Source organism: Urocampus carinirostris, chromosome 2, assembly GCF_059441175.1.
Source record: "Urocampus carinirostris isolate Australia breed hairy pipefish chromosome 2, RoL_Ucar_1.0, whole genome shotgun sequence".
NCBI classification, from domain to species: Eukaryota; Metazoa; Chordata; class Actinopteri; order Syngnathiformes; family Syngnathidae; genus Urocampus; species Urocampus carinirostris.
Window position 1 is genome coordinate 52,730,692 of NC_142350.1, and position 24,309 is coordinate 52,755,000.

At 39.3% G+C, this 24,309-nt stretch overlaps 3 protein-coding genes and 1 non-coding gene across 4 annotated transcripts; 2 read left to right on the forward strand and 2 right to left on the reverse strand.

The window, feature by feature from the left end:
• Positions 1-5,303: 5,303 nt before the first annotated feature.
• Positions 5,304-12,874, forward strand: gnl2 (G protein nucleolar 2). The gene is made up of 16 exons (XM_088327056.1): positions 5,304-5,512; positions 5,852-5,933; positions 6,020-6,114; positions 6,188-6,327; positions 6,656-6,840; positions 6,920-6,986; positions 7,052-7,210; positions 7,280-7,393; positions 7,461-7,589; positions 7,730-7,834; positions 7,914-8,072; positions 9,875-9,982; positions 10,062-10,513; positions 11,455-11,519; positions 12,084-12,169; positions 12,521-12,874. Exons 1-16 carry the CDS (start codon positions 5,449-5,451, stop codon positions 12,674-12,676), a joined length of 2,166 nt encoding a protein of 721 aa, XP_088183182.1. The 5' UTR covers positions 5,304-5,448; the 3' UTR covers positions 12,677-12,874.
• dnali1 (dynein, axonemal, light intermediate chain 1) lies at positions 12,753-16,777 on the reverse strand. Its single transcript, XM_088327057.1, has 6 exons — positions 16,691-16,777; positions 15,275-15,393; positions 15,046-15,215; positions 14,799-14,977; positions 12,903-13,067; positions 12,753-12,838 (listed from the first exon to the last, which is right to left on the reverse strand). The coding sequence occupies exons 1-6, from the start codon at positions 16,775-16,777 to the stop codon at positions 12,803-12,805; spliced, it is 756 nt and encodes a 251-aa protein (XP_088183183.1). The 3' UTR covers positions 12,753-12,802.
• Positions 16,778-17,096: 319 nt separating this feature from the next.
• Positions 17,097-22,197, forward strand: snip1 (Smad nuclear interacting protein). The gene is made up of 4 exons (XM_088328036.1): positions 17,097-17,394; positions 18,084-18,210; positions 19,748-20,274; positions 21,729-22,197. Exons 1-4 carry the CDS (start codon positions 17,249-17,251, stop codon positions 22,024-22,026), a joined length of 1,098 nt encoding a protein of 365 aa, XP_088184162.1. The 5' UTR covers positions 17,097-17,248; the 3' UTR covers positions 22,027-22,197.
• Positions 22,198-24,078: 1,881 nt separating this feature from the next.
• On the reverse strand, positions 24,079-24,151 carry trnaf-gaa (transfer RNA phenylalanine (anticodon GAA)). The gene has a single exon. It is a non-coding gene; the product is annotated as a tRNA-Phe (tRNA).
• Positions 24,152-24,309: the final 158 nt, after the last annotated feature.

Consider the following 24,309-nt stretch of genomic DNA (forward strand, 5'->3'; position numbering starts at 1 on the left):
GAAATTTGGAGGCATTTCTAATGTACAGTTTTACTATAGTTTTGTGTTTGTGGTATTTTTGTCGTATTTCTGTAGTAGATTTTTTGTAGTGTTGCTGTTATCGTATTTTTGCAGTACTTTTGTTGTGATACTTCTATAGTAGTATTTATGTGGTAATATTTTTTAGTAGTGTTGTATTACAGTATTATATAGTGGTATTTTTGTAGCATTTCTGGAGAAGTAATTTTTTATGAATTTCCAAAACAGTATTTTAGTCATATTTTTGTCTTTTTTTTGTCGTATTCCATGGTAGTATTCTTTTCATATTTCATTAGCATGTTAATAATGTTGCTATGGTTGTATTTTTGTAGTGTTTCTGGGGTATTTTTGACACATTTTATATTATAGTATTACTGCAGTATTTCTTTAGTATTTCTATAATTTATTTTATTCATTTTCAGAATGAAAGCCAAATAATATGAGGTCCCTGTTTTTAAGCACTATATTTGCTATTTAGTTTTGTGGTTGTTGTGTAGTGTTTTGGTTGTATTTCTGTTGAAATATTTTTGTTGTAGACAAAGTTGGTTCCCAAAAAGATACCCGCTCTTGGGGGCCCCCTAGCGGTCGCGGGACTGTAAGCAGCCTCTTCGCTCACTTATCCCTAAGTATCCTTCATCGGTTGTCAGTCCTTATTGAGTTGCGCCTATCCGAGTGCCGTTATTTGACCCTGCAAGTGCTGAAATATTATCCACAAATACACACAATTGTGTGTATTTTAATGTCACCGATGACCAGCGTTGCGTTACCAAGGAACACAGTTACTTTTCTGGTTAACTCATAACTAAACTGTCGTTACCATTACAGTGTTCATTTTACCTCTGAAAAGTGATGGGTCCCGGGGACTCGCGTGCTCAAAAATCTATGGGTCCCCAAAATTTAGTGTTATCAAGGTTGAAATTGTAAATCGGCGACAAATATATGATATAAATCTATCAATTTTATTCAGTTTTAATCATCACAGTTTATTGGTAATACAAATCAGTTATCACTTCAATATTTTTCAGTTCACAACAATATTGTACATTATACAAAGTAATATTGCTGAAATAATTATATTAATCTATATTTTCATTCAGTTTTAAATCATCACAGTTAATTTGTAATACAAAGCAGTTATCACTTCAGATTTTTTAGTTCATATATTATTCGTGGTGGGCAGCACGGCGGCGCAGTGGTTAGCGCATGTGCGGCACAGTTCAGTCTTGGGAACCTCCTGCGTGGCTTCAAATCAAACTCCAGACTTCCTGTGCAGAGTTTGTATGTTCTCCCTTTGCTTGCGTGGGTTTCCTCCGGGCACTGCGGTTTCCTCCCACATTCCAAAAACATGCATTTTAGGTGAATTGGCTGGTCCAAATTGTCCCTAGGTGGGAATGAGCAAGTGAGTTGTCTGTCCCCGTGTGCCCTGCGATTGGCTGGCAACCAATTCAGGGTGTCCTCTGCCCACTGCCCGGAGATGGCTGGGATGGGCTCCAGCCACCCGCGACCCTAATGAGGATAAGCGGTACAGCTAATGAGATGAGATGAGATATTATTCGTGGTTTGCTGTCCCGCCACAGTTGTAATGCCTTCTCAAGGTCTAACTGTTTCATAACCTGGTGTGGTGTAGCCTCCATTATCATGCTCCTCATAGCGTAACCAGGAATATAATTTATTCAATTTTGGCAGACAAGTGCTTTTCTTGCTCGGAGCGTTCTTTTGTTTATTTTCTTTCGTCGAATCGTTCGATTCAACACACGTGTTTTCCTTGCTTCCGCGATCTTCCGAAGAATTTCTCCGCCGTTTTTTCGTGCCGGAATTATTGCCGTTGTTATCACTTTCTGCATTATGTTTCAACTTATTACTGACACTGAAGAAATTACCAATTTTGTGTTGATTTTCACCTAATACTAATTGTTTTTTCGGAGGCATACTTAACTGTCACCTTCACTCAACGACAACCACCACAACAATGACGTAATCTCGAAGCAACGAGATCTTGTTTGCCGAAATTGGCGTGCAGACGAAAACTCGAACCGCGACACCAAAACAGCAATGGCGGATCTACCTAACGAAAAGTTTGGAGTGCGGTAAATCTTTGTAAAAAAAAAAAGTAATCGGGTAATGTTGACAACTTTGTGTCAAAAAAGTTGCGTCCCGGGGGCGCATGTTGATTTGACACTGTGCGTCCCCAGCAAAAATGATGCGTCTAGGACGCAGGGACGCAGGCAAACGAGAACACAGAGTGTTACTCCGCTACATTGACTGTTAAAGCAGATTTTGGCTTGTCTTCTGATCATGTTTCTAAACAAGACTGATTGAAAATGACGCCGACACTGCTCTCTGTGTTTGTAGGTGTCTACAAAATGGGTCTGAATCGACGTCGGGTGGCACCGTCTCGCAAGGAGGCCACGTAATTTCTCCCCACTGATATTCTGATATTCTTCCTACCGTATGTACTCACATCTAATTCATGTTTACAACTATAAAATAAATTACTGAAATCAGTGGGTCAGTTTACAAGTATCTTTGGTTGTGTGTCACCTGTAGCGAATGGTGGGCAGCGTGTGGGGATGGGGTGTGGCTTGTACAGGAACAAAGAAATGAATAGGGCTAACGTGAGCAAAGAATTTACGGTAAAATAGTGCTGAAATTTGGTCTGTTCATTGTAAAACTGTTTTTAGAATATACCATGCCTGGTGAAAAAAAGGAAACCTTGTGGTCATTACACTGAAATGGAGGTAGTCTTCAATTGGTTCGGAGACAAAAGACAAAATGGATATGGAGTGCTCGGCTGTGTTAGTTTGCTGGTTCTCAAGATTGCACCAGACCCAAAATATGAAGGCTTTACTGCTTCCACAGGTTTGTGTACACATTTTCTTTTATTCCCTGAATTATGTGGCTATTTCTAAAGGCACAGTGTGTATTTTTGGGGTCTCGTGGTGGTAAAAAAAAATAATAATAATGTTGATTTAAATAAAACTATATAAACCATCATTTAAACATGTATTTTTTTAAATACATGGTTGTTGAGAAATTTGTATTTTCTTGACATGAGATGATCCTCACCGAGAGGGAGCTGACATGATTGGCTGCCATCTTGGTGCAGAGGTGACCCTCAAAACCTCTTTTTTTTTCCTTTTTTCTTTTTCTTTTCTTTCTTTTGCACAACGTTTTAATGGAAACATTTTGAAACATAGTTACAAAATGTTCCATATAAGATATTTTTTGCTTTTTTAAGTTTTATTTTTTCTTTTATCGTTTTTGTTTGATTTTTTTTTTTTTTTCGTTCTTTCCCCTTTGTTGTCCCCTTTCCTTTTTCAGGTTGTTTCTATGTTTTTTTACTTTTATTTTTTTCATAGTTTTCTTTATTTTATTATTTTCTTGTTTCCTTCTTTGTTTTCTGTTTCTCTTTGTCTTTTTTCTCTGTTTATTTTATTGTTTTTTTTCTCCCTTTTTCCATAATTTCTCTTGTTTTCTTTCATTTTTTCCTTTACTGTACTTTTTTCCTTCATTGTCAAAGGCAAGTAGAAAAAGTGAAGGAAAATAATGTGTTTTGGCCACTTTGACTCTCCATAGTTTGAATTCTTCCTTGTGGTTATTAGCACTTGTTTTTGGTCGCACAGCACCATACAGAGACATCTATTGGTCAAATATTACACACTGTCCCTTTATGCAGGTTCAGGTGGTCGGAATCAATGTAAGTATCTATAGTAATTTGTCACTAGAAGGTTACTTTCAGAGTAATGCGCGACTTTTGGAGGTCAGTAATCGGGGGTTGGGGGGCAACGCAAGTACGTTTTAAAGGAAGTAACTTGTAATTGTAACTAATTACCTTTTCAGTAACGCGCCAAAATGTGCCAAAGACCTTGTTTAGCTGTGCCGAACCGCGTCAGGATTCGATGACCTCTTCCAAACTCAAAGGCATCTGGAGCATCATATGTTTGTCATATGCCCTCACATTTCTTTCTGGCACCGCAATAAAATGATCTCACAAGGGGGTGTTGCGCAAGGGGCTGTAAAACAGCGTTATTTATGACAATTTGTGTACTGTAGAAAAATATGAGTTATGGCCTCGTTAAGTTTTTCAGAAAGAAATTTGAATTCATCCGTACAATAGGCGATCATATGACATCTTTCCGTTGATTGGTCATTTACTTTAATGGAAAACTATTCCTCTATAGGCCCAAATTATAATATCAGATGACAGAATTTTGAGCTTTTTGGGGGCAATTTCAGCTTCCATGAGGACAATGTACTGCAAAAGTGCAACTGTGTGTGCTTATGCGCGTATTTTTTCATATATATCGTTAATATATTTGGTGGGGGGGTTTATACGCTTTTTTATCATTTTGCTCATCCTTACCTTTTTAATTGGCTTTACTTGCACCCCATTTGTGTTATACTTGTGTAATAACAACAAAGGCCATTCATACATTTGACAGAAGTTAAACTATCTCTATTAGCACAAAAGAAGCTTTATGCAATTTAGCTAAGCTAACGCACTCTTTGTGCTTCATATAAAACTGTTCGAATATACCTCAATATATATTGCTATTAGATTTATTCAGTCAAAGTCAACTTTTGTGACGAGTGTGGTGAGTATGTTTTTAACAGATATAAAACTGATCATATACAGTCCATGACCATTTGAAAGTGTGTTGAATGCACTATATGAATCAGATTATATAATTTATTTAGGAACGAAATAATTATGTTTAAAAATTAAAAATAATAAATTAATACGATGTGTAACGTCGTGTGGTGTTTAGACATTGAATACTGTAAATTTTAAATGACCATTGTAATCATGAAAATATTAGAATAATATTGTAATAATAATTATTGAAAAATATGTATATTTTCCATTTTTGTTTTCTCTCAAATGCACTGTATGAATCAGACGGCGGCCAAACTGACTTACAGAATTTATTTTAGGAACGAAAGAATTAAAGATTCAAATTAATAAATAAATACAAAAAGTGTCACGTTTTGTGCTGTTTATACACTAAATAATGAAAATTCTAAATGATCATTGTAACAGTAACAATTAAAACATTAGAATAATAATGTAATAATAATTATTGAAATATATTTATATTTCCTGTTTTCTTTTGATTGCAAAGTAAGAATCAAATTACGACAACACTGGCTCAAACTATTATTAATACGAAATAATTATGTTTAATGATTCAATTATTTATAGAATACGAAAGTGTAGTTGTTTGTGATATTAATACAGCATTTTGAATATTTACAATTGTTGGTGGATCTTTTGCCGTCGCACGTAGATGACGTAATTCCGGTTAAGTACCACTGACACGTGTGTAGCGCAAAGTCGAACTGTAGTCGGGAAATAAGAACTAACTTGATATATTAGCCCTTTTGGATTTTTTTTCTTGTGTTGTTGGTGGCTTGGGATAAACAGTCAAGATGGTGAAGCATCGTTTTAAGGGGAAAAGCTCCATCAATACCTCGGCGTCCAGTAGTAACCCGGGTAAGTAAGCTAACTTAGTTAGCTGCATGGTTTGTTTTTAGCTAGCCTAATGACTTAAACAAGAAATTGGTATAGCAATAGTTAAATTGTTTTTGTGTTGCATTAGCGGTTACGAAAAATGGGCGTGTGTTGACAGCTATGTAGAAGATTTAACATCAACGTTAATGTGTTGTTGGTTGGTGTTGTTTCTATCTAGCAAAGTTTTCATTGGCTTTGCCAAATTATGCTTGCGAAGTCGGCTAACAACCAAATGTTTTACGTTGTGGCAGTGCGCGAAACAAATGGATATGTTTTAAAGAACTGATAACTACACATAAGGTAAACATGTGTTTTTGTTAGATCGTGCCAGTGGTGGTGGCAGCCACTTGAGGGACCGCTCCACTATTAAGCGTCTGAATATGTACAGACAAAAACAAAGATGGTAACTCGTACTTTTCGTGTGTCAATGAAAATAGGCTGTTTTGCAAGGATTAATCCATGTGTTTGATTTATTTTGTGATGTGCTAGTGACAAAAGAGGAAAGGTAATCAAGGCTTTACAGTTCCAGTCCACTGTGGCTCCAGGGACAGTGGGGCGAGTGGAACCCAACATCAAATGGTTTAGTAAGTTACTTTCCCTCATTTACTGAATCGCTTTAAATTGCTAGAAGGATTTATTTTAAACTTGTTTTTGCAGCAAACACTCGAGTCATCAAGCAGTCATCTTTGCAGAAGTTTCAGGAAGAGATGCATGCTGTGCAGAAGGATCCTTACCGTGTTGTCATGAGACCAAGCAAACTTCCCATGACGCTGCTGCATGACAGAGTCAAAGCTCACGTAAGTCAAGTCATTTTTATTTGTATAGCCCTTAATCACAAATAGTCTCAAAGGGCTTCACAAGTTATTACATGTAAGAAGTTTAGGTTATTCGTATGCTATAGAGTAGAAGTGAGTTTTAAGCTTGGATTTAAACATTAAGTGCAAAAGCTACTGGTGTTAGTGGAACTTAAAAGTTCCAAGTGATCGTATCTTGCCTGTGTTTGCAAATATATTAGGTTGGTGTCCGTTTTCACTCCATTCAAGTGCCTATAACGGTTAAATCAGTTGTCATCGTTATTGCAGCCAAAGAAAATAACACCACAAACACCTCTGCTTCTCTTGTTAGAACTCCAAAGTTCACATTTTAGACACAGAGGCTTTTGAGACCACGTTTGGTCCCAAGGCTCAGCGGAAGAGGCCGAGTCTTGTTGTGTCCGACATCAAGGACCTCCTGGAAAAAGCTGAAGCTTCGACTGAGAGCTACAATGCCGACAAAGACAAGGATCTAGTGACGGAAGACACTGGGGTTCGGTAAGTGTATGTTTCATTCTTGCTTTTCAACCTCTTGTTGTAGGTGACTACAATTTCAGATTTTTTTAAATACTTGTAGGGAGGTTGTCCGAGAAGAGATCTTCAAGAAGGGGCAGTCCAAGAGGATTTGGGGGGAACTTTATAAGGTATTTCTGATCTTTGACATTGAGGCCTTTATGGAACTCCTTTGTTGATATTTTGTCATTGTCAGGTTATCGACTCGTCCGACGTTGTCATTCAAGTACTAGATGCCCGTGACCCAATGGGCACACGCTCACAGAGCATCGAATCTTACCTCAAGAAGGAGAAATCGTGGAAGCACTTGATTTTTGTTCTGAACAAGTGTGACCTCATCCCCACTTGGGTTACAGTAAGGCCTGTCACATCCAGTTTGACCTAAAAGTCTAGCAGCTTGACTGAAACGTCTTGTTCAAACCAGAAACGATGGGTGGCATTGTTGTCCCAGGAGTACCCAACCCTGGCTTTTCATGCCAGCCTCACCAATTCCTTTGGTAAAGGCTCACTCATCCAGCTTCTGAGGCAGTTTGGCAAGGTATCTCCACTGATGCCCTTTGCAAAATCAGCCCAGATCAATGAAAAGTGACTTTTTGGTCTTGTAGCTTCACACAGACAAGAAACAAATCAGTGTGGGTTTTATCGGTTACCCTAACGTGGGCAAAAGCTCCGTCATCAACACTCTTCGTTCCAAGAAAGTCTGCAATGTAGCACCCATAGCTGGAGAAACAAAGGTAATATTTTTAATTTATGGAAGCATGCACGTTGAAACTTGACTAATGATGAAAGCAAATGATAATGTTTTGTCAAAATAAACCCATTAGGAAAATAAGCGCGTCGTTGATGTGTTGAAAATGCATTTCCCCACCCCCAGGTTTGGCAATATATCACCTTGATGCGACGGATCTTCCTCATTGATTGTCCCGGTGTGGTCTATCCTTCAGATGACAGTGAAACCGATATAGTTCTCAAAGGAGTGGTACGTTTTGTTTGTATTTGTAAACTGGTTTCTTTACAAATCTGTAGAGACGCTTCAAATGGATGTGTTTGCTTTGAAGGTTCAAGTGGAGAAGATCAAGAACCCTGAAGAGCACATCGGGGCGGTGCTGGAGCGGGCCAAGTCAGAGTACATCCAAAAGACTTACCGCATCACCTCGTGGAGCTCAGCGGAGGACTTTCTTGAGAAGTTGGCATTCCGCTCTGGCAAACTTTTGAAGGTCAGTGGTGGATTTAGTTTGGAAACTAAAGGAATTGTATGTGGGTTTTTTTCTTTTTTTTTTTTTAATTATTATTATCTTTTCATAGATGCTTTTTTTGAGAAGGACTAACACTAAAAAGCGACCATATAAGACTTTTTTTTTCTTCAACTAGGCACAAAACATGTAGTGTTCCTCCACACAATCATGTAGATATGTTGCAAAATATTTCACGCGAGAAAATTAGTCTCAAAGTTGATGATTGACCTCGTATCCCCTAAAGCTGTTTCGTTACCAGATGACCACAAAGAGTCTTAACAATGGCAGCTCTCGTTGAAAAACAGGCACAACATTGATAATAGGTGATTGCATAGTGCTCATATCTGTCCCATTTCAGTCCCAGTTAGCCCTTTTTAGCATTTGGCTGGCCTGCTGTTTCTTGGCTAGTTTAGCCCGTGATAGCTCTGTGTGTGTTATTTTTGCCAGTTCTCCATTTTGGCTGCTCGCCATTATTGTGATTGAGAAAGAACATAAAAGCACGTTAAAGTGAAAGGCTGAGTGAATAGTTGTTATCATACTATTAGTTCGTCAATCTAGCTCTAAAACAGGAGTGCCCACACATTTCAAGTTGCGAGCCTTGTTGGGATTTTGATTGCGTTTTGCACTCTCCGTTTTAAGTTAATTTAAGTCATGTTGGTTGTATTGACATTTATATTTATTGTATATAAAAGAAAATAAGAGAGCTATTTAAGTTTTACTGTACCTTTTTATACGAGTTGCTGCTCGGCCCAATTTTATTTCCTGGAGCTGGTAGTTTTTAGTTAAAGTGCAAGATTAGTCACGTTAGTTGTGTTGAAATTCTAATTTATTTACTGTAAAATGTTTCCCGTGGACCCTTAAAGTCTCAAGAGGTATTGAATTCATCATTGTAAAAATTTGGCCTTAATTGGCATTTAGATGTCTTAAATCCAATTATCAAAAGTCCTAAAAATTTGAACACTATAAGATTTATATTTGTTTAAACAAAAAAGTTTTAGTAAAGTTTATCAATAGTCTTTTTAAATAATTCACCAATTTACTTTCTTGGCAACATCACGCAACTACAATAACAGAACTATCAAAACGATGATGTGCTTTCAGTCGGGCCTTAGAGAGCAGACACATGTTGTCGGTCTGCCACAAGTACTTGTGGTTTTTTTTTTTTTTTTTTTTTTTTTTTTTTTTTTGTGGGCTTGGTCTTAAATTTGATTTTAGAAGTCATTAAAAGTCTTTAAGAGTATTTAACTTGCCTTAAGCTGTAGGAACACTGAAAAGGCTTCAGGGACCTATTGAAGTTTTTCCATGTAGTCAAGTCACATTTTTATATATGGCCCTTAATCACAAATATGTCTCAAAGGACTGCACAGGATTACAATTACACATTTACCTTATCTTAAACCAACATGTACCTTTATACAGGCTGCTACTAAGTGGGATTTTATTTCATGCATGTTTAGCTTTTGGTTTTAGTGAAACATTAGCCATGTTGGTTGTGTTGAAATTCAACTGTATTGAATTACTGTAAAAGGTTTCAGAGAGCAACTCAAATTTTATTTGAATCTATAACAAATATTCTGTTTCTTTTTGCAGTATTAAAAATTTCTTCTGTCAATATTTAAGATTTTACAGGAAATTAATATCTGCTCCAAATATCTGTTGTCGTCGTCGTCCTCTTAATACTAATTATCTGTTTTGACCTTTAAAAACTCATCATCCGATCCTTACATCTGTGTATAATTAGTGAATGTTATGAGGGTTCAATAACTTTGTGTTTTGTTGTGAAGGGAGGAGAACCTGACTTACCCACAGTGTCCAAAATGGTGTTGAATGATTGGCAGAGGGGACGTATACCATTTTTCGTAAAGCCCCCGGGTCCAGAGGGCGACCAAGAGGTAAATCATTCTTCATTTTTATACTAAATCTTTTAATGTACCCACAAATTTACAATATTTTTCGTTACTGTTTCACCAGGTTTTTCAGCCAGTAAAAGCTCCCCAAGTGACTGAAGAGCGTGAGCTGGAAACAACGACGGAAGAGTCGACAGTCGCGCCTGCCATTGAAGATGAAGAGAAACAGAGGAAGAAGGAGGAAGTCAACAAGATTTTGTCCAACGTGCGGCAAAACTTCGGCAAAATCAACGTGGCGCCTGAATTTAATGAGGAGGACCTCGTCCCTGTGGAGATGCCCGACTTGGACGTCTCGGCCTCAGAGGATGAAGAAAACGAGGAGGAAGTCAACAGTGGGGAAGAGGAGACCGAAAAGGTAGAGGAACAGGAGGAGGGAGTCAGTGAACCGGCCATTGAAGAGAACCCGGTTGCTGGGAAGAAGAATTCCAAGCAGTTGATCCGCGAACTGGACGAGAAGATCGCCAAATACAAGCAGTTCCTGGACCGGGCGAAATCCAAGCGCTTTTCTGCCATCAGGTCAGTGTGCCCTCAAATTTGCTGACTTTTCATAGTCAATAAACTGGAGAAACACATGCAAGATGTTTCTTTGGGCACTTCCTTAACTGTGGGTTTGGCTCAGGGTGTTTATGCTTACAGAATCTTATAATCCCAACCGTTTATTTCTATCCTGATAGTCTTAAAGGAGGCTTGCATTTTTTATATGCAGTCAAATAAATCAATCATTTATTTTTATCGTTCTTGGGGTTTGGGTTGGTGTTTTGACCGTACTTAAAACTAGCACCATTTTAATGGTAGACTAACAAATTGAAAGAAAAACTGAGGAGAGGCGCATGACGTCACTCTCGAACATTGCCCCACTGACATTTCTACTACCTAATGTGTCCGCCTCAAACTGATTTGTTAAGTGTAAAATAAAAGCAGATAGGTGCTGTGAAAATAGAAAAAATATTGAATTTTCAGATTTTTATGGACACCTCAAATGACTCATCCTACCGTAAAAAGTTTTAGAATACTCAAACCAGGGTTCGTACGTCCGAGTGCCTTAAATCCTTGAAAATGCTTACATTTTTATATTTCCAGGGTTTGAAAAGGGCTTGAATTTTGAGTGAAGTGCTCGTAAATGCTTCAAATTGTTGCCATGTAACATTTTCGGCAGTCTGATTCGTATTAAATGAAGAGAAAGAAAACATGTCTGCTTAAAAATGATGTATCGGCTTTGCCATTACAATTCGTCTCCCTTCGTTACCAATGGCAGCTGGCATTAGTTTGTATGGCATTGTCATGTGAAGCGTCACCACCCTCTATAGGTGCATAAGGACATTGCCTTAGACCAAAATGCTGGGCAGCGGAGAAATTGGAAAATTGGTTTTGAAAGTGCATTATGAGAAAGTGCTTGAACCCTGTGAAATGCAAAAGTAACATCACATTCAACTTTTTTCTTCATGTTTTCACTCCAGGATACCAAAGGCTGATTCAGACCAAGCGTTGAAACTCATCACGAGACAACTAACACAGAGTAAAGGTAACTAAAATTCACATCTTAAGATACAAAATATTCTGTCGGGAAAATAAATTGAAAGACCTCAGCAGACACTGATGATTTTTAATATATTTTGTTTATTTCAATTTTTGACATTTTTAAACGCTACATTAACTCTGCAGCTCAAAAGAGTCCAAGAATCATATTTTGATTTACAAAACAGCTAATGGGATTAATGTTATGATAACCAGAATATTTGATTGCATTTGTAGGTCCTTTAAAAAAAACCTGTACTGTACCAGTCAATTATTGTTATTGGAACACATTTTTTGGTTTGAACAATTTTATTGACAGCAAATAAACAATGCTCCCTCTAGTGGTACACCAAAGGATTAGCCCCTAAGAACAACTTTCTATGATGGCTCATTATCACAAACGTTGAATACATTTTTCTGTATTTAAGAGCTGTTATTTTCAAATGTTTTTTTAGATAGTTTACTAATGCCTTTTTTCATATATGTAACCTTGAGTTACTGTTATGTATATTTTTCCTATTGCTTCCTGCATTTCGGAAATAACTCAATGTTTAATGTATTTAAATTCCAGCGGGTCCTCGGAGAAACAAAAAGAGAAAAGCTGATGATGATGATGAGGACCAAGCCATGCCACAACCCAAGCTGTCATCCAAAGAGGTAAAATATATATATATTCACGGTCCCTTATTTGAAATTTGATTTGGGTTTTTTTTCTGTTTGTGTTTAAAAAAAAATATTATTTTATATATATTCTCATCCAAAAATGGGGACTGGAAAATAAATGTTTTTTGTTGGAGTTTGCATTCCATGTTACATATATTTGATTGCTCCGGAAGTCATTCTGGTGATGATTCTCAATGATCTTGATAAGAGATGATGGGCAAGGGAGCCCTTTCAGAACAAAAGTCTGCTTTTATGTTAAAGGGCCCGTGAAGTCTATGCAGTTGTTTTTGTTTGAATACAAGTGGAATGTTAAAAGAAAAAAAATCTATCTTTTTACTTCAACAGAGAAGAGCGATTGATCGCGCCCAGCGTTCCAAGAAGGTCGGTTCACGCTACTATTCTACGCACAACGTGAAGAACAAGAACCGAAACAAGAACAAAACAAAAGACGACCTAGCAGCATTGTCAGAGGGCAGAAAAGCCAAAAGAGCTAAGCGCTAACGGCTAGCAATCTAATGATAAAATAAAGACTTTTAATCATGCTATATTTAAGGTGTATATAATGGTAATAAATTCTGGCCTTAATTGTTACAGTCACTTCTTTTCTACTTTGACTTTGCAGTCTGGTTACTTCTTTGGCATGACAATTGCTTCCAGTTGTGCCTAAAAAGGAATAAAGGTGTTATTCCAGAAAATGAAGCAGTGAAGGGCAGATGTGTTCCACTACCTTTAACTGTTGATTGGTCCTCTTTAAAAACTGAATCTGCTCAAGGTGCTTCTTTTCCAGAGCGTCTCGTTTTTCCTCTTCCCTCTTCTGGATGGTGACGCATTCGGCTTGTTCCACTGTCAGCTGTGTGGTCAGATCCTGTGTCCTCTTTTCTAGATATTCAATCTGATTGTGAGAAAAACTTCTCAAAACTTTTTCTTAAACAAGATGGAAGAAAAACACGTGTTCTTCTTAATGCATATAAGATTTTTTTTTGTTCACGAAAGCAATGCTTTATGGACGATATCACCAACTTGTTAGCCCCCTAAGAACACCTTGAACACCCCGGCGATTCTGAAAATTGCTCACCAGTGATGAGTCATTTGACTTCTAACCTATTTGAACAGTTTATGATTACAACCTGGTAATAACATAATCACTATGTCCAGCCATCAAGTGCTCCAAAATACATCAGCAAGACTACCTCTGAATGGCTCAAAAACAACAAAATTAAGATTGTGGAGTGGCCAAATCGAAGTCTGGGTTTAAATTGAGTTGATAGTGGCTCAGGGGGTAGAGCGCTCGTCTTGGGATCAAGGGATCCCAGTTCGAATCCCGGCTCCTCCGTGTTACATGTCGAAGTGTCCTTGGGTAAGACACTGAACCCCTAAGACCCCCAATATGCAGGTTAGCGCCTTTCATGGCTGCACGGCCGCTATTGGGAAATGTGAAGCACACTGTAAAGCGCTTTGGGAAGTCTTGACTTGAAAAGCGCTATATAAATGCAGATCATTTCATTTTCATTTCATTTCATATGCAGTGACGTGACCTCAAATGGGCAGTTTATGCTAGAAAACGCTTCAATTGGGCAGATTTGAAAGGAAAACAAAGATTTCGGTGTTCTGAAAGACGAATATTTGCCATCCAAACGTCTATCCAAGTCAAGTCATGTTTATTTGTATAGCCCTTAATCACAAGGAGTCTCAAATGGCTTCACATAATATTGCAAGCTACAAACTAATATTGCAGAATCCCCTGATCTAAAACCTAAATTAGGGCAAACTAACAAACCTCAACAAGGAAAATGAGGACACCTCAAACGACGCACTCCACCTATAAATCAGAATTAGTATCTTCCCACTCCATCTATTTTCTGCATTGTTTATCATTAGCCCATACCAGCTGTGTTTGGGCAGTAAATAAGGGAAACTGAATTGGTTGCCAGCCAGTCGCAGGGCACGCAGAGACCTGCAAACATTCACACACTCATGGGGACAATTTAGAGTCACCAATTGACCTGCCATGCATGTCTTTGGAATGTGGGAGGAAACCCACGCTGGCACGGGGAGAACATGCTGGACAATAGCTGGGTTGGAATCCCGGACTTCTGGGCTGATTTGCTGACCACTTATCCGCTATGCCGCCAACAACCTAAATGCAAAGTGTATTATAGGTTATTTGACATTAAACAGTATTTACATACTGTTCAATTACATTTAGTAACACCAGGCCCTTTGAAGGACCGGTATTACGCTGTTGTGGCATGTTGAACAATCGTTTCACACTCCTGGACTACGGTCTTTATGTCCCTTAAATCTCGTCAATGCTGCCATCTGCTGGCCATACGGTTCAACTGCATGTGGTAAATCCCACGATGTAAACCATAATATAGGTTTGCGGGGGTGCTGGAGAGCCCATGCCAGCTGTTTTCGGGCAGTGGCCAGGGAACACCCTGAACTGGTTGCCAGCAGGACACACAGGGACAGATAGCTCACTCGCTCATTCACTCCTGGGCACAATTTGGTCCAGCCAATTCACCTGACATGCATGTTTTTGGAATGTGTGAGGAAACCGGAGTGCCTGGAGGAAACCCTCGCGTGCATGGGGAGAACATGCAAACTCTGTAATTGTACTTACTCTTTGGCGCATGTCCACTTTGTCCTGCTCTGCATGCAGTGCTTTCCTCATGCCGAAGACCACGCTGCTCTCGTACAACGTCTGGTAGGCACCGATGGTTGTTCGGATCTCGTCTCGAACGCGCAACAACAGGAGGCCCCGCTCGGTACAGTTAATGCACACTTGCCGGATAAGCTCATCTTTAAAAAGTGCACAGTTCAATTATGTACTTTAATAACTGTGAGGGAACTAACTCGCATTGATATACCGAAGCATTGAGAGTATAATTCTCTTCTCACGGGACAAATTCCCGTCTCCAAAGCTCGCCTTTGCTGCAACTTTCTGTCCAGCGCTTCCTCCAGGTTGACCACATCTGCCCGGGTACTGGGCGCAGTGGATACCCGCTGCATCCACAATTGTTTTCCCTCCGTCCACTCCCTGCACACAAATCACAGTCTAGGTCTGATTTGCGTGACGTGAAAGTGGAATCCACTCACCTGGGTGGAAAAATGACATTGAGGATTTCCTCGTTTTCAGGTGACTCGGATTTGGTTTTAGGGGGAGGAGGAACGGGGGTGTCAGACGGCTGATTTGAGCTGACTTTGAACGGACGTCCCTGCAGAAATAAACATTTAAAAGTAATCATTCATGTAAAGCCCAAATGTGTCAAATTTGACCACTAGATGGCCCCGTGTTGCCTGGTGCGAGCAAGGGCCAGTGCCACAGAGCATAGCGTGGCGCACTCAAGTTTTTTAAAAGAAATACAAATTTATCGACAGGGTTGGGTAGGGTTACTTTAACTTGATTACTTTCAATTACTTTTGGATTACTCCAATACCAAATATGCTAATAAAAGACAAAAGAAACTAAATGTGAATAAAATTATGACCCACAACACGTGGTAAGCTTTCTCTCCTGGCTTTGATCTCCGGCAAAACTAACATAAAATGCGGCAGAAACAAGATGAAAATAAATCCAAACAGCTTGCCAACATCATTTTTGCCGTTCCATGTATTCCGTTACTCCCCAAGCCTGCAGAAAATGTAGTCGTTTTATTCATATTTAGTTTCTTTTGTCTTTTATTAGCATATTTGGTATTGGAGTAATCCAAAAGTAATTGAAAGTAATCAAGTTAAAGTAACCCTACCCAACCCTGTTTATCGACTTTGTTTAAAATAAAAATTTACATTGGTATGATCGTTTATGTGTTTGACCAGTGTTCAAATCTTTTTTTTAACTGAATGAAAGTTTTGTACCACTAAGAGGCACAAATTATAACACACTGCCCCTTTTAATTGGACCCTTGGAAAAAAAACGTAGAAGACTCATAGATGCATACCTGTCACCTCAGCCAATTTCTCCCCTTATTAATGGTTGCAATTTCCCTCATTGAGAGATAATAAACTTGATCAACTCAACGTGACACCTATTTACTCACAGCAAGACAGATTATGAAGAAATGAACAAATATAATTTATGCAAAACCAGTTTTTTTTACCAAATGAACAACGCAAATAATTGTTGTTAGTTCTTTCCCCACTTTCAGTAAATTTAGTGTTGCTCATTATACGTAGAAGTATGTTTAAGTTTTCTCCCTGTACAAAAAAATGTTACACGGCGTACACAATTTGAAATCAACAAATAGAAAACATGAGATGAGATGAAATAGAAAACAAACAAGATACGGGGAAACATAAGTTGACAGGTATGTAGATGTCATAGTATTGTTGATTTAAAAAAAGACAGGAAAAAAATAATTTTATAAGGAGTAATAAAGCAATTCAAACCCACCACCCAGGAAAAAAGTTAAACACATTTTTAGAATGTTTTCAATTAGAATTTACAAACATAAATGTTTTATATAATCGAGCAATACATTGCGCCTTACTGTACTTTTAAATGGGGGAAAAAACACTTACCTTTACTGATCTTCTAACAGTACTTTTACTAACCGAAACTGGGGTGTCATATTTAAGAAGGGATTCTTTTGCCTCGTTCATTGCATACAATTCATAAATGTGTTTTCTAATTAAAATCTCAAGATACAGGTTGGATACAGGTTGAAAAAGTTCGCGTTGACGTTTTCCGTCGTTATGGTAACATACCGGTGTTCATTTAATTTGCTCCGGGTGGTATCGGGAGGAGAAATGCAAAGAACTGTTTTCACCACGGCTCTCCTTTTATCATTTTAAATTTCAAATGTTTCCAAGCGATTTGTGTTCATACATCTTATGCTTTTGTGTTTTTTACGAGTGGGAATTCTATTAAATGTTGAATTGAGAGCGGAACTATTTCACTATGCCTTGGTTACCCAAGGTCTAATTTTCCGCTTCCCATCGGAAGCGTTGGGGCGAAAAGGAAGACACAACGTTAGCTACTAGCTTAGCTGTTTTTTTATTGGTTTGTTTTCGGGAAAGACATTGGTCGACCTTAGCATAATTGCTGTATTCTATTCTTTTTTTAGAAACCAAATGGCCAAAGAAAAGCGACATAAGAGACGGGACTCGCCCGAAGTGAAAGTTAAAGTGAAACAAGAGAAATTAAGCCCCGCGAGGCCGCACAAAACCCGACACTCGCCGAGTAATAACAGAAGTCCCCCGAGGAGGAGAACAAGCAGGTGTGTTCATTAATTTATTCCTATCTTCTTTTTAAATCATCTTTTTAAATTTTGTTTTGTTTATATCATGAAAAATGTCGTTGGTCAAATTGTCAACCGGGTTGTTATGTAGCAAGCTCGGCTAGCCGCTAGCCTTTGTTGCGCAACTCGCCGGTGTAGTGCCTAATTTCGACTCCCCTGCAAAATCCTCTCCCCTTGCGTGAACGTGCATTCTGCTGCGCTTCCGACAATAGCGATCGTAATCTATATAACAAACTTATTAAAACAACAACGCGAGCTAGTTAAAATACATTACATATGGCTATTATTGTACTTCTAATAAAAGCTATTTGTGTACAATTAGTTGTGATCGTGGATATCATAGCGTACATTGATTGGTCTCCGGTGTTGGTGACTTTTGCATCCGCGTTAACAAACGCTTTTTGGAGAATCCGATCGCGCTTTATCGTTATAATAAATGTGTTATTTAGACTGCGATCGCTTAATTGTTTTAATTGGTGCACTTTATTGTTTTAATAAGCTTATTATATAAAATACGATCGTTATTGTTGGAAGCGCAGCAGACTGCGCGTTCACACGAGGGGGGGTTGCAGGGAAGTCAAAATTAGGCACTACACCGATAAAGAAAAAAAATACATGTCTCTATATTTTGGCTTTTTTAGTATTTGCACTTTGGATATTTCATCTAGGTCGCCTGTCAGGACAAGAGATGATCGCTCGGCTGGTAGGAGAGTAACGTCCTCCCCTCCCCGGCGAAGTAGCAGATCGCCTCGGAGGAGAAGTCCTCACCGCGGTGCCGAAGTCAAGCTGAAACGGGTGAATATCACATCCCATCCTAAACGGAATCGGAATTGATTTAAACAGGAGTTTCCTTAATGGTTTCAAAACTGGCCACTTGAATTAATTTTTGTATGACACTGGCGATTTTTTATATCCCAAATGGGTTTACAAATCATTTACACAATTATCTCAGAATACAGTAGTCCCCCGGTTTACGATATTCAACCGTTCTGACGTGTTAGCAAAGAAAAAATGCTGTTTAGCAGGGTATATGAACTTTTGGTAATTAGTTAGTTCAGACATCTCAAACAGTTTTACCTTTAATAAAAGACCATGAGCCATTATGTAAATTATAGAGATTGCAATGTGTAAATTGTTTTAAGCCGGACCTCACATCGTAATCAGATCAATTTCAGCTTAAAAAATGTGTTATATTTTCATTGATTTTGGTCAGATTTAATCTCAAATGTATTTGCTCTGATAGTGGAGCTTATTTACAAGCAGTCATTTCCAGTTTCCACTCCTTCCGTGATCAAATACATAATTAATGGAGAACCCGATTTTGGAGAAACAGGACAATATTTAAGGCTGATAACGCTAACCTTAATCAACTTTAAGAACTGGACTTAGATCCAAATTCTAACTGTGTTGTGCTTAATCACGGTTCACAGATCCCTTAACCTTGTGGGTCGTTGGGGCGCCACTTCCTGTGGTGTGTCTAGGTCAAGTATAGCCTGTTTTTTGGGGGGTACAATTTTTCCTCCCCCACATGAAACAGATGGTACTTATTTCCATGGACACCAGTAGCAGGGAAAGCCTTTTGATCTCACTCAGATACTGCACACGCATCATCTGGTCACTGTTGTTGTCAGTGTAAAGCGTTCTCTTGCTCTTCCGAAATGAGCAAAAGATCCTAAATCCCTGGGGAAAAACTTGAATACTACAACAATAGAAGACACTACAAACAGTGGATAATTAATATTTTTAGTTGTGTTGTATTTTTTATGTATTTAATGTCAGGTTTCAGAGAGCTATGAAGTTTTATTTGAATTTAAAACAAATATTCATTGTTTCTTTTTACAGTATTAAAATTTACTTATGCCAATTTGTAAGCTTTTACACAAATGGATATCGGAATCAAATATCGGTTATCTGCCTGATCTCAATATTAATAATCAGTACCAGTCCTGAAAACCCTATATAAGTCGTTTCCACTTACATGTATTCCGGTAGTCCCCCAACTTTGGTTATCAATATAAGGAGTTTTCATTTACCATACGAATTGCTTACTGGTTTTGCTTTTCTCTCTTTTTACAATTAGTTTTCAATACTAATTTAATGAGCCTATGTTTCCCATTAGACATTTAAAAAAACTTGAACTTTTGTGAACAAAATTGTGGTTACATTAAACACACAGCATGTGAGTCTCTTAGATCTAATCTGGAAGTAAATAAATAGATCGAGCGTGGAGCATTTTATTGGCCAGCTGAAAAAAATGCTAAAATATCAGTATTTCCGGAGAGGGGAAAACCTCAAAATATGCACTTACACTTTATTACCAACCACAATGCAGGAACATGACGAGCACCGTTCCAGCGGAGATGAGCCGAGGAGAAGAAACGAGCAGCCGGATGAAAGGCGAAACAGGTCTCAGGACCGAGAGCGCAACGGCGATAGACGGCGAGAACGAGACGCTGCAGCTTCGCAACAAGCCGAGCGACGGCACCACGACGAACAGCGCCGGGAAAATCGCAGGAGGCGTGAGGAAAACCAGGAAATGGACTTTGGTCAGCCGGAAAACCCTGAAAACAGCCCGGATGAGGCCCCCGCCGAAAAGGAGAAACCAAACTTTGGCCTGTCTGGGGCGCTCACAGAGGACACCAACACGTTTCGTGGCGTGGTGATCAAGTACAACGAGCCGCCCGAGGCGCGAATTCCCAAACGGAGGTGGCGGCTTTATCCCTTTAAGAATGACGAGCAGCTTCCCGTCATGTACATTCATAGACAGAGTGCCTATTTGTTGGGGAGGCAACGGAAAATCGCGGACATTCCCATCGATCACCCCTCCTGCTCCAAGCAACATGCCGTCTTTCAGTACCGGTAAGTTGCATCCTAAAATGTGTGACATGGCCTCTCTACATACGAGATGAACTCTGCTGAATAAAATTTGACATGGAGGAGCATTGCGTTTTCCTCAAGTTGACAACTTTTCGGCAACCAGAAAAAATTGTTTAGCACAGAGCACAGAAAACCTGCCCAGCATCTCGTCGCACTGCCAGCATTTTCAACAGGGCACATAGAAAATTCACTCAGAGTAGAATAACACTTTGTTGGTCGCAGGCCCTAACTGTAACTCATGAGTTGCTTATTACAAAAACTTCCTGTAAACTATTGCAGTGGAACCCACATCCAGTTATAGCAGCAATCACAAATGCAGTGGTACTGATATTTAAGCCTGTAATTTACCAAATCACGATATGAGTATGACATCTAATACATTTAGAACTTTGTTTACCCGCTGTTTACCATGCTATGTGGGTGTGACTTGTTTGCTGTGCCATTCATAACTATGATTCAAAAGTTTATGAGTGCACACATTCCTCATAGACCCAGCCTCTTGATTTTGCTCTGAAAATGCACCAGTTTGGTGCATTTATATTTAAAATATTTTCTTCTGGGGGAGCATGCCCCCTGGCTCCCTTGACTGTCCACCCACCAGGGTCTCTTAAATTATATGGGAAACCAATGCAGACATCATTTTTTATTCTCCAAAAACATTTCAAATTCCTTTTCCAAAACTCGTGGCTCTGGTCACAAAAAGGGACAAAAAGAAATGCATTGCTCAAAAAAAGACCACAAGCACGCTGGGTCAGGTGCTGGGGAAACGCATCCGCAGACAGGATTAAGCTGATGCTGGCGGTGAGCGGTCTCTCGTGGTAGCTTCTAGAAATTGTGGTAACCTGGATTTTCTCTCATATGTCGGACACGGTATTTGCCCGAAAGGCATTTCGTATCTCGAGTAACTCACCTGTAGAACTGCAATTTCGGGGCTGCACGATTTTGGGGAAAAAACCTTGTGTTTAATTTTTTAGAGCAGTATTGTAATTTTAATGTGATTTGAGATTTTAATAGCAAAGTACATTATCTGTGCTAGTTTTGTTTTTGAATGAGTACTTAATCATAGTTGCATGCTTTAATCTTAAAAACAGCACCCTATTCTTGGGAGTTTTGTTGGGGTGGCTGTCTGCCTACTCGTGTGTGTCTGGCACAGTGTGCTGCTTGCAAACTTGACCTCTTCTTAATCACCTCGTGCGGTTAAAACTTGCCTCTGATTAACCAGTGCCGTTAAAACTTGAACAATGACAATTCCGGTTGGCCAAACACACCATTACTCAAATAACAAAGGGGGTGAAACACAGTATAAATCCTTAAAAAGACCGCAGTGTCTTGCGATTACACAATGTCACATTGCAACATCGATTCGATTTGGTTTAATCGTGCAGCCCTTCTGTATTTGGTCTCTGCCGTTAATTGTAAGTGCATTTTCGTTCCAGAGTGACTGAGTTCACCCGAGCGGACGGCACCACGGGCCGACGGGTGCGACCGTACATCATCGACTTGGCCTCAGGCAACGGCACCTATCTGAACAACCAGCGTATCGAGGCACAGCGCTACTACGAGCTCAAGGAAAAAGATGTGCTCAAGTTCGGCTTCAGCAGCCGCGAGTACGTTTTGCTGCACGAGTTTTCCGACACCAGCGAAGTGGACGCCAAAGAGGGGTCAGAAGAAGAAGACGAAGGCCTAGACGAGGAAAATGTACAGGTTTCGTCGTCAGCTTTGCCTCCTGAATAATGATGTACGACAGTTCCAATGCAATTGTGTTTAAGTGGACATACAGCCCCTGTTTTATTTTCATTCTGTTTATATCATGAAAAATGTCGTTGGTCAAATTAAAGGGGGGCTTTCAGAAGTCATGTAAATTTACATTTTCTTACTGTAAATAAAGAATGTACTACTTTTGGACCTCGTTAATTGAATGGTATGTGCATAATTTTCTTTATTTCTGAGACCGCTGCCTATTTCTTTGAGAAAGCTGCACATTTATTATGTGATTAAAAAAATCATTTTTTGGACTAAAGCTGGGATAGTCCTCTATCCTTCTAAAAATCGGATTAACCAAAGAGTTGCATGTTCCCAGACCCAGGACGGAACCAGGAACCTTTAGAGCTTCAGTCTAATGCTTTCCCAACTGAGCTATTTTTACCCATGTTCTTATGAAGTGTGCGATTGGACATGTTTTCAGTCCTTAGAATATTAAAGAGCTATGCAATCCTGCTACCCATCTTATCAATCTCTTCAATAAGTGGATACTACATGCTAAGACACGGACCTTTAGATGTTCAGTCTAACACATTCCCAATTCAGCTATTTTGGCACTTACTGTGGTGTGTGAAAGGACATCTTTTTCAGTCCTTGGACTAAAGCAGACATGCAATCCTGCTACCCATCTTAATACAATTTCAATTAGTGAATTGCTCATGCCGAAACCCATGGTTGAACCAATGCTCTACCAACTGTGCTACTTTGATGCCTCTGTTTAAGGAGTGTGTGATAGGACATTCTCTTCAGTCCTTGGACTTGAGCAGAAGGGCAATCCTTTAACAAGAATCTGTTAAAATGGGTGATTTCCCATGCTGACACCTGGATTTCAACCAGACACCTCAAGGCACTTTAGGGTATGTGACAGGACAACTTTTTCAGTCCTAGGACCTAAGCAAAACAGCCAAAAATGCTACTCATCTTATCAAGAATGCGTTAAAATGGTTGATCTCCCATGCTAAAACCTGGAATTTAACCAGAGACATCTAGTTCGTCAGCCTGACGCTCTTGGAGCTAAACTATTTTGGCACTGCCATGGCCATATGGTCCTTTGAATCTCCAGGCTAACCCTCTACCAACTGAGCTATTTTGGCACTCAAACTTCAGAGGTCCATGATGGGTAAATTTCTTCTGTCCTTGTAATAAAGCCTAGAGCCAATCCTGCTACTCATCTTCACAAAATTCATTCAAGATGGTGATTTTTTTCTGTGCTCAAACCTTAATTTGACTTTCGATCCATAGAGTCACACTCTCAGAACTGAACTATTTTTGCATTGGCTCTTTTAAAGTGTGTGATTAGACATGTTTTTCAGTCCTTGGACTTATTGCAAAGAATCCTGCTACTCATCTTAACCAAAATCTGTCAAGATGGTGGGTTCCCCATGCTGAAACCTTGATTTGAGCCAGGGACCTCTGGATCCAGAGAGTCTCACTCTTAGAACTGATCTATTTTTGCATTGGGTCTTTTAAAGTGTGGGATAAGACATTTTTTTCAACCCATGGACTTTTGAGAGGAATCATACTCACATTAATAAAAATCTTTCAAAAACGTAGTTTCAAACAATACCGAAACCCGGTATCGAACCAGGGACCATTAGATCTTCAGGGTATTGCTCTCCCAACTGAGCTATTTTGGCAATCTTTTCAAAGAGAATGGTGGGTTCCCCGTGCTGAAACCTTGATTTGAACTAGGGACCTCAGGATCCATAGAGTCACACTCTTAGAACTCATCTATTTTGCATTGGCTCTTTTGAAGTGTGTGACAAGACATTCTCTCAGCCCTTGGACTTTGGAAAAGAATCCTACTCATTTTAGCCAAATTCTGTCAAGATGGTGGGTTCTCCGTGCTGAAACCTTGATTTGAGCCAGGGACGTCAGGATTCACGGAGTCACACTCTTAGAACTGATCTATTTGGCATTTGCTCTTTTAAAGTATGTGATAAGACATTTTTTCAGTCCTTGGACTTTGGTGAAGAATCCTCTTCTCATCTAAACAAGGAACTCGTTGAATGGCTGTTTCATCCATGCTGAAACCCGGGATTGAACCAGGGACCTTTAGATTTTCAGTCTAACGCTCTCCCAACTGAGCTATTTCGGCTCTCTTTTCAAGGAGGTACGTGCTAAAGAAATTATTCAGTCCTTGTATCTAAAAGGAAAGGCAATTCTGTTATTCATCTTAACCTATATCTGTCAAGATGGTAGGTTCCTCGTCCTGAAACCTTGATTTGAACCAGGGACCTGTGGATCCACTGAGTC

What these genes read in the sequence shown, in the direction of transcription:
- gnl2 (XM_088327056.1), top strand. Translation starts at nt 5,449, where the DNA reads ATGGTGAAGCATCGTTTTAAGGGGAAAAGCTCCATCAATACCTCGGCG. An exon ending in ACCCAACATCAAATGGTTTA is followed by an intron (nt 6,115 to 6,187) that starts GTAAGTTACTTT and finishes TTGTTTTTGCAG; the next exon opens with CAAACACTCGAGTCATCAAG. An exon ending in TTCTGAGGCAGTTTGGCAAG is followed by an intron (nt 7,394 to 7,460) that starts GTATCTCCACTG and finishes TTGGTCTTGTAG; the next exon opens with CTTCACACAGACAAGAAACA.
- dnali1 (XM_088327057.1), bottom strand. Translation starts at nt 16,777, where the DNA reads ATGAACGAGGCAAAAGAATCCCTTCTTAAATATGACACCCCAGTTTCG. An exon ending in GAAGATCAGTAAAGGTAAGT is followed by an intron (nt 15,394 to 16,690) that starts GTTTTTTCCCCC and finishes TTATTTCTGCAG; the next exon opens with GGACGTCCGTTCAAAGTCAG. An exon ending in AAGTGGACATGCGCCAAAGA is followed by an intron (nt 13,068 to 14,798) that starts GTAAGTACAATT and finishes TCTCACAATCAG; the next exon opens with ATTGAATATCTAGAAAAGAG.
- snip1 (XM_088328036.1), top strand. Translation starts at nt 17,249, where the DNA reads ATGGCCAAAGAAAAGCGACATAAGAGACGGGACTCGCCCGAAGTGAAA. An exon ending in CCGAGGAGGAGAACAAGCAG is followed by an intron (nt 17,395 to 18,083) that starts GTGTGTTCATTA and finishes TATTTCATCTAG; the next exon opens with GTCGCCTGTCAGGACAAGAG. An exon ending in CCGAAGTCAAGCTGAAACGG is followed by an intron (nt 18,211 to 19,747) that starts GTGAATATCACA and finishes ACCACAATGCAG; the next exon opens with GAACATGACGAGCACCGTTC.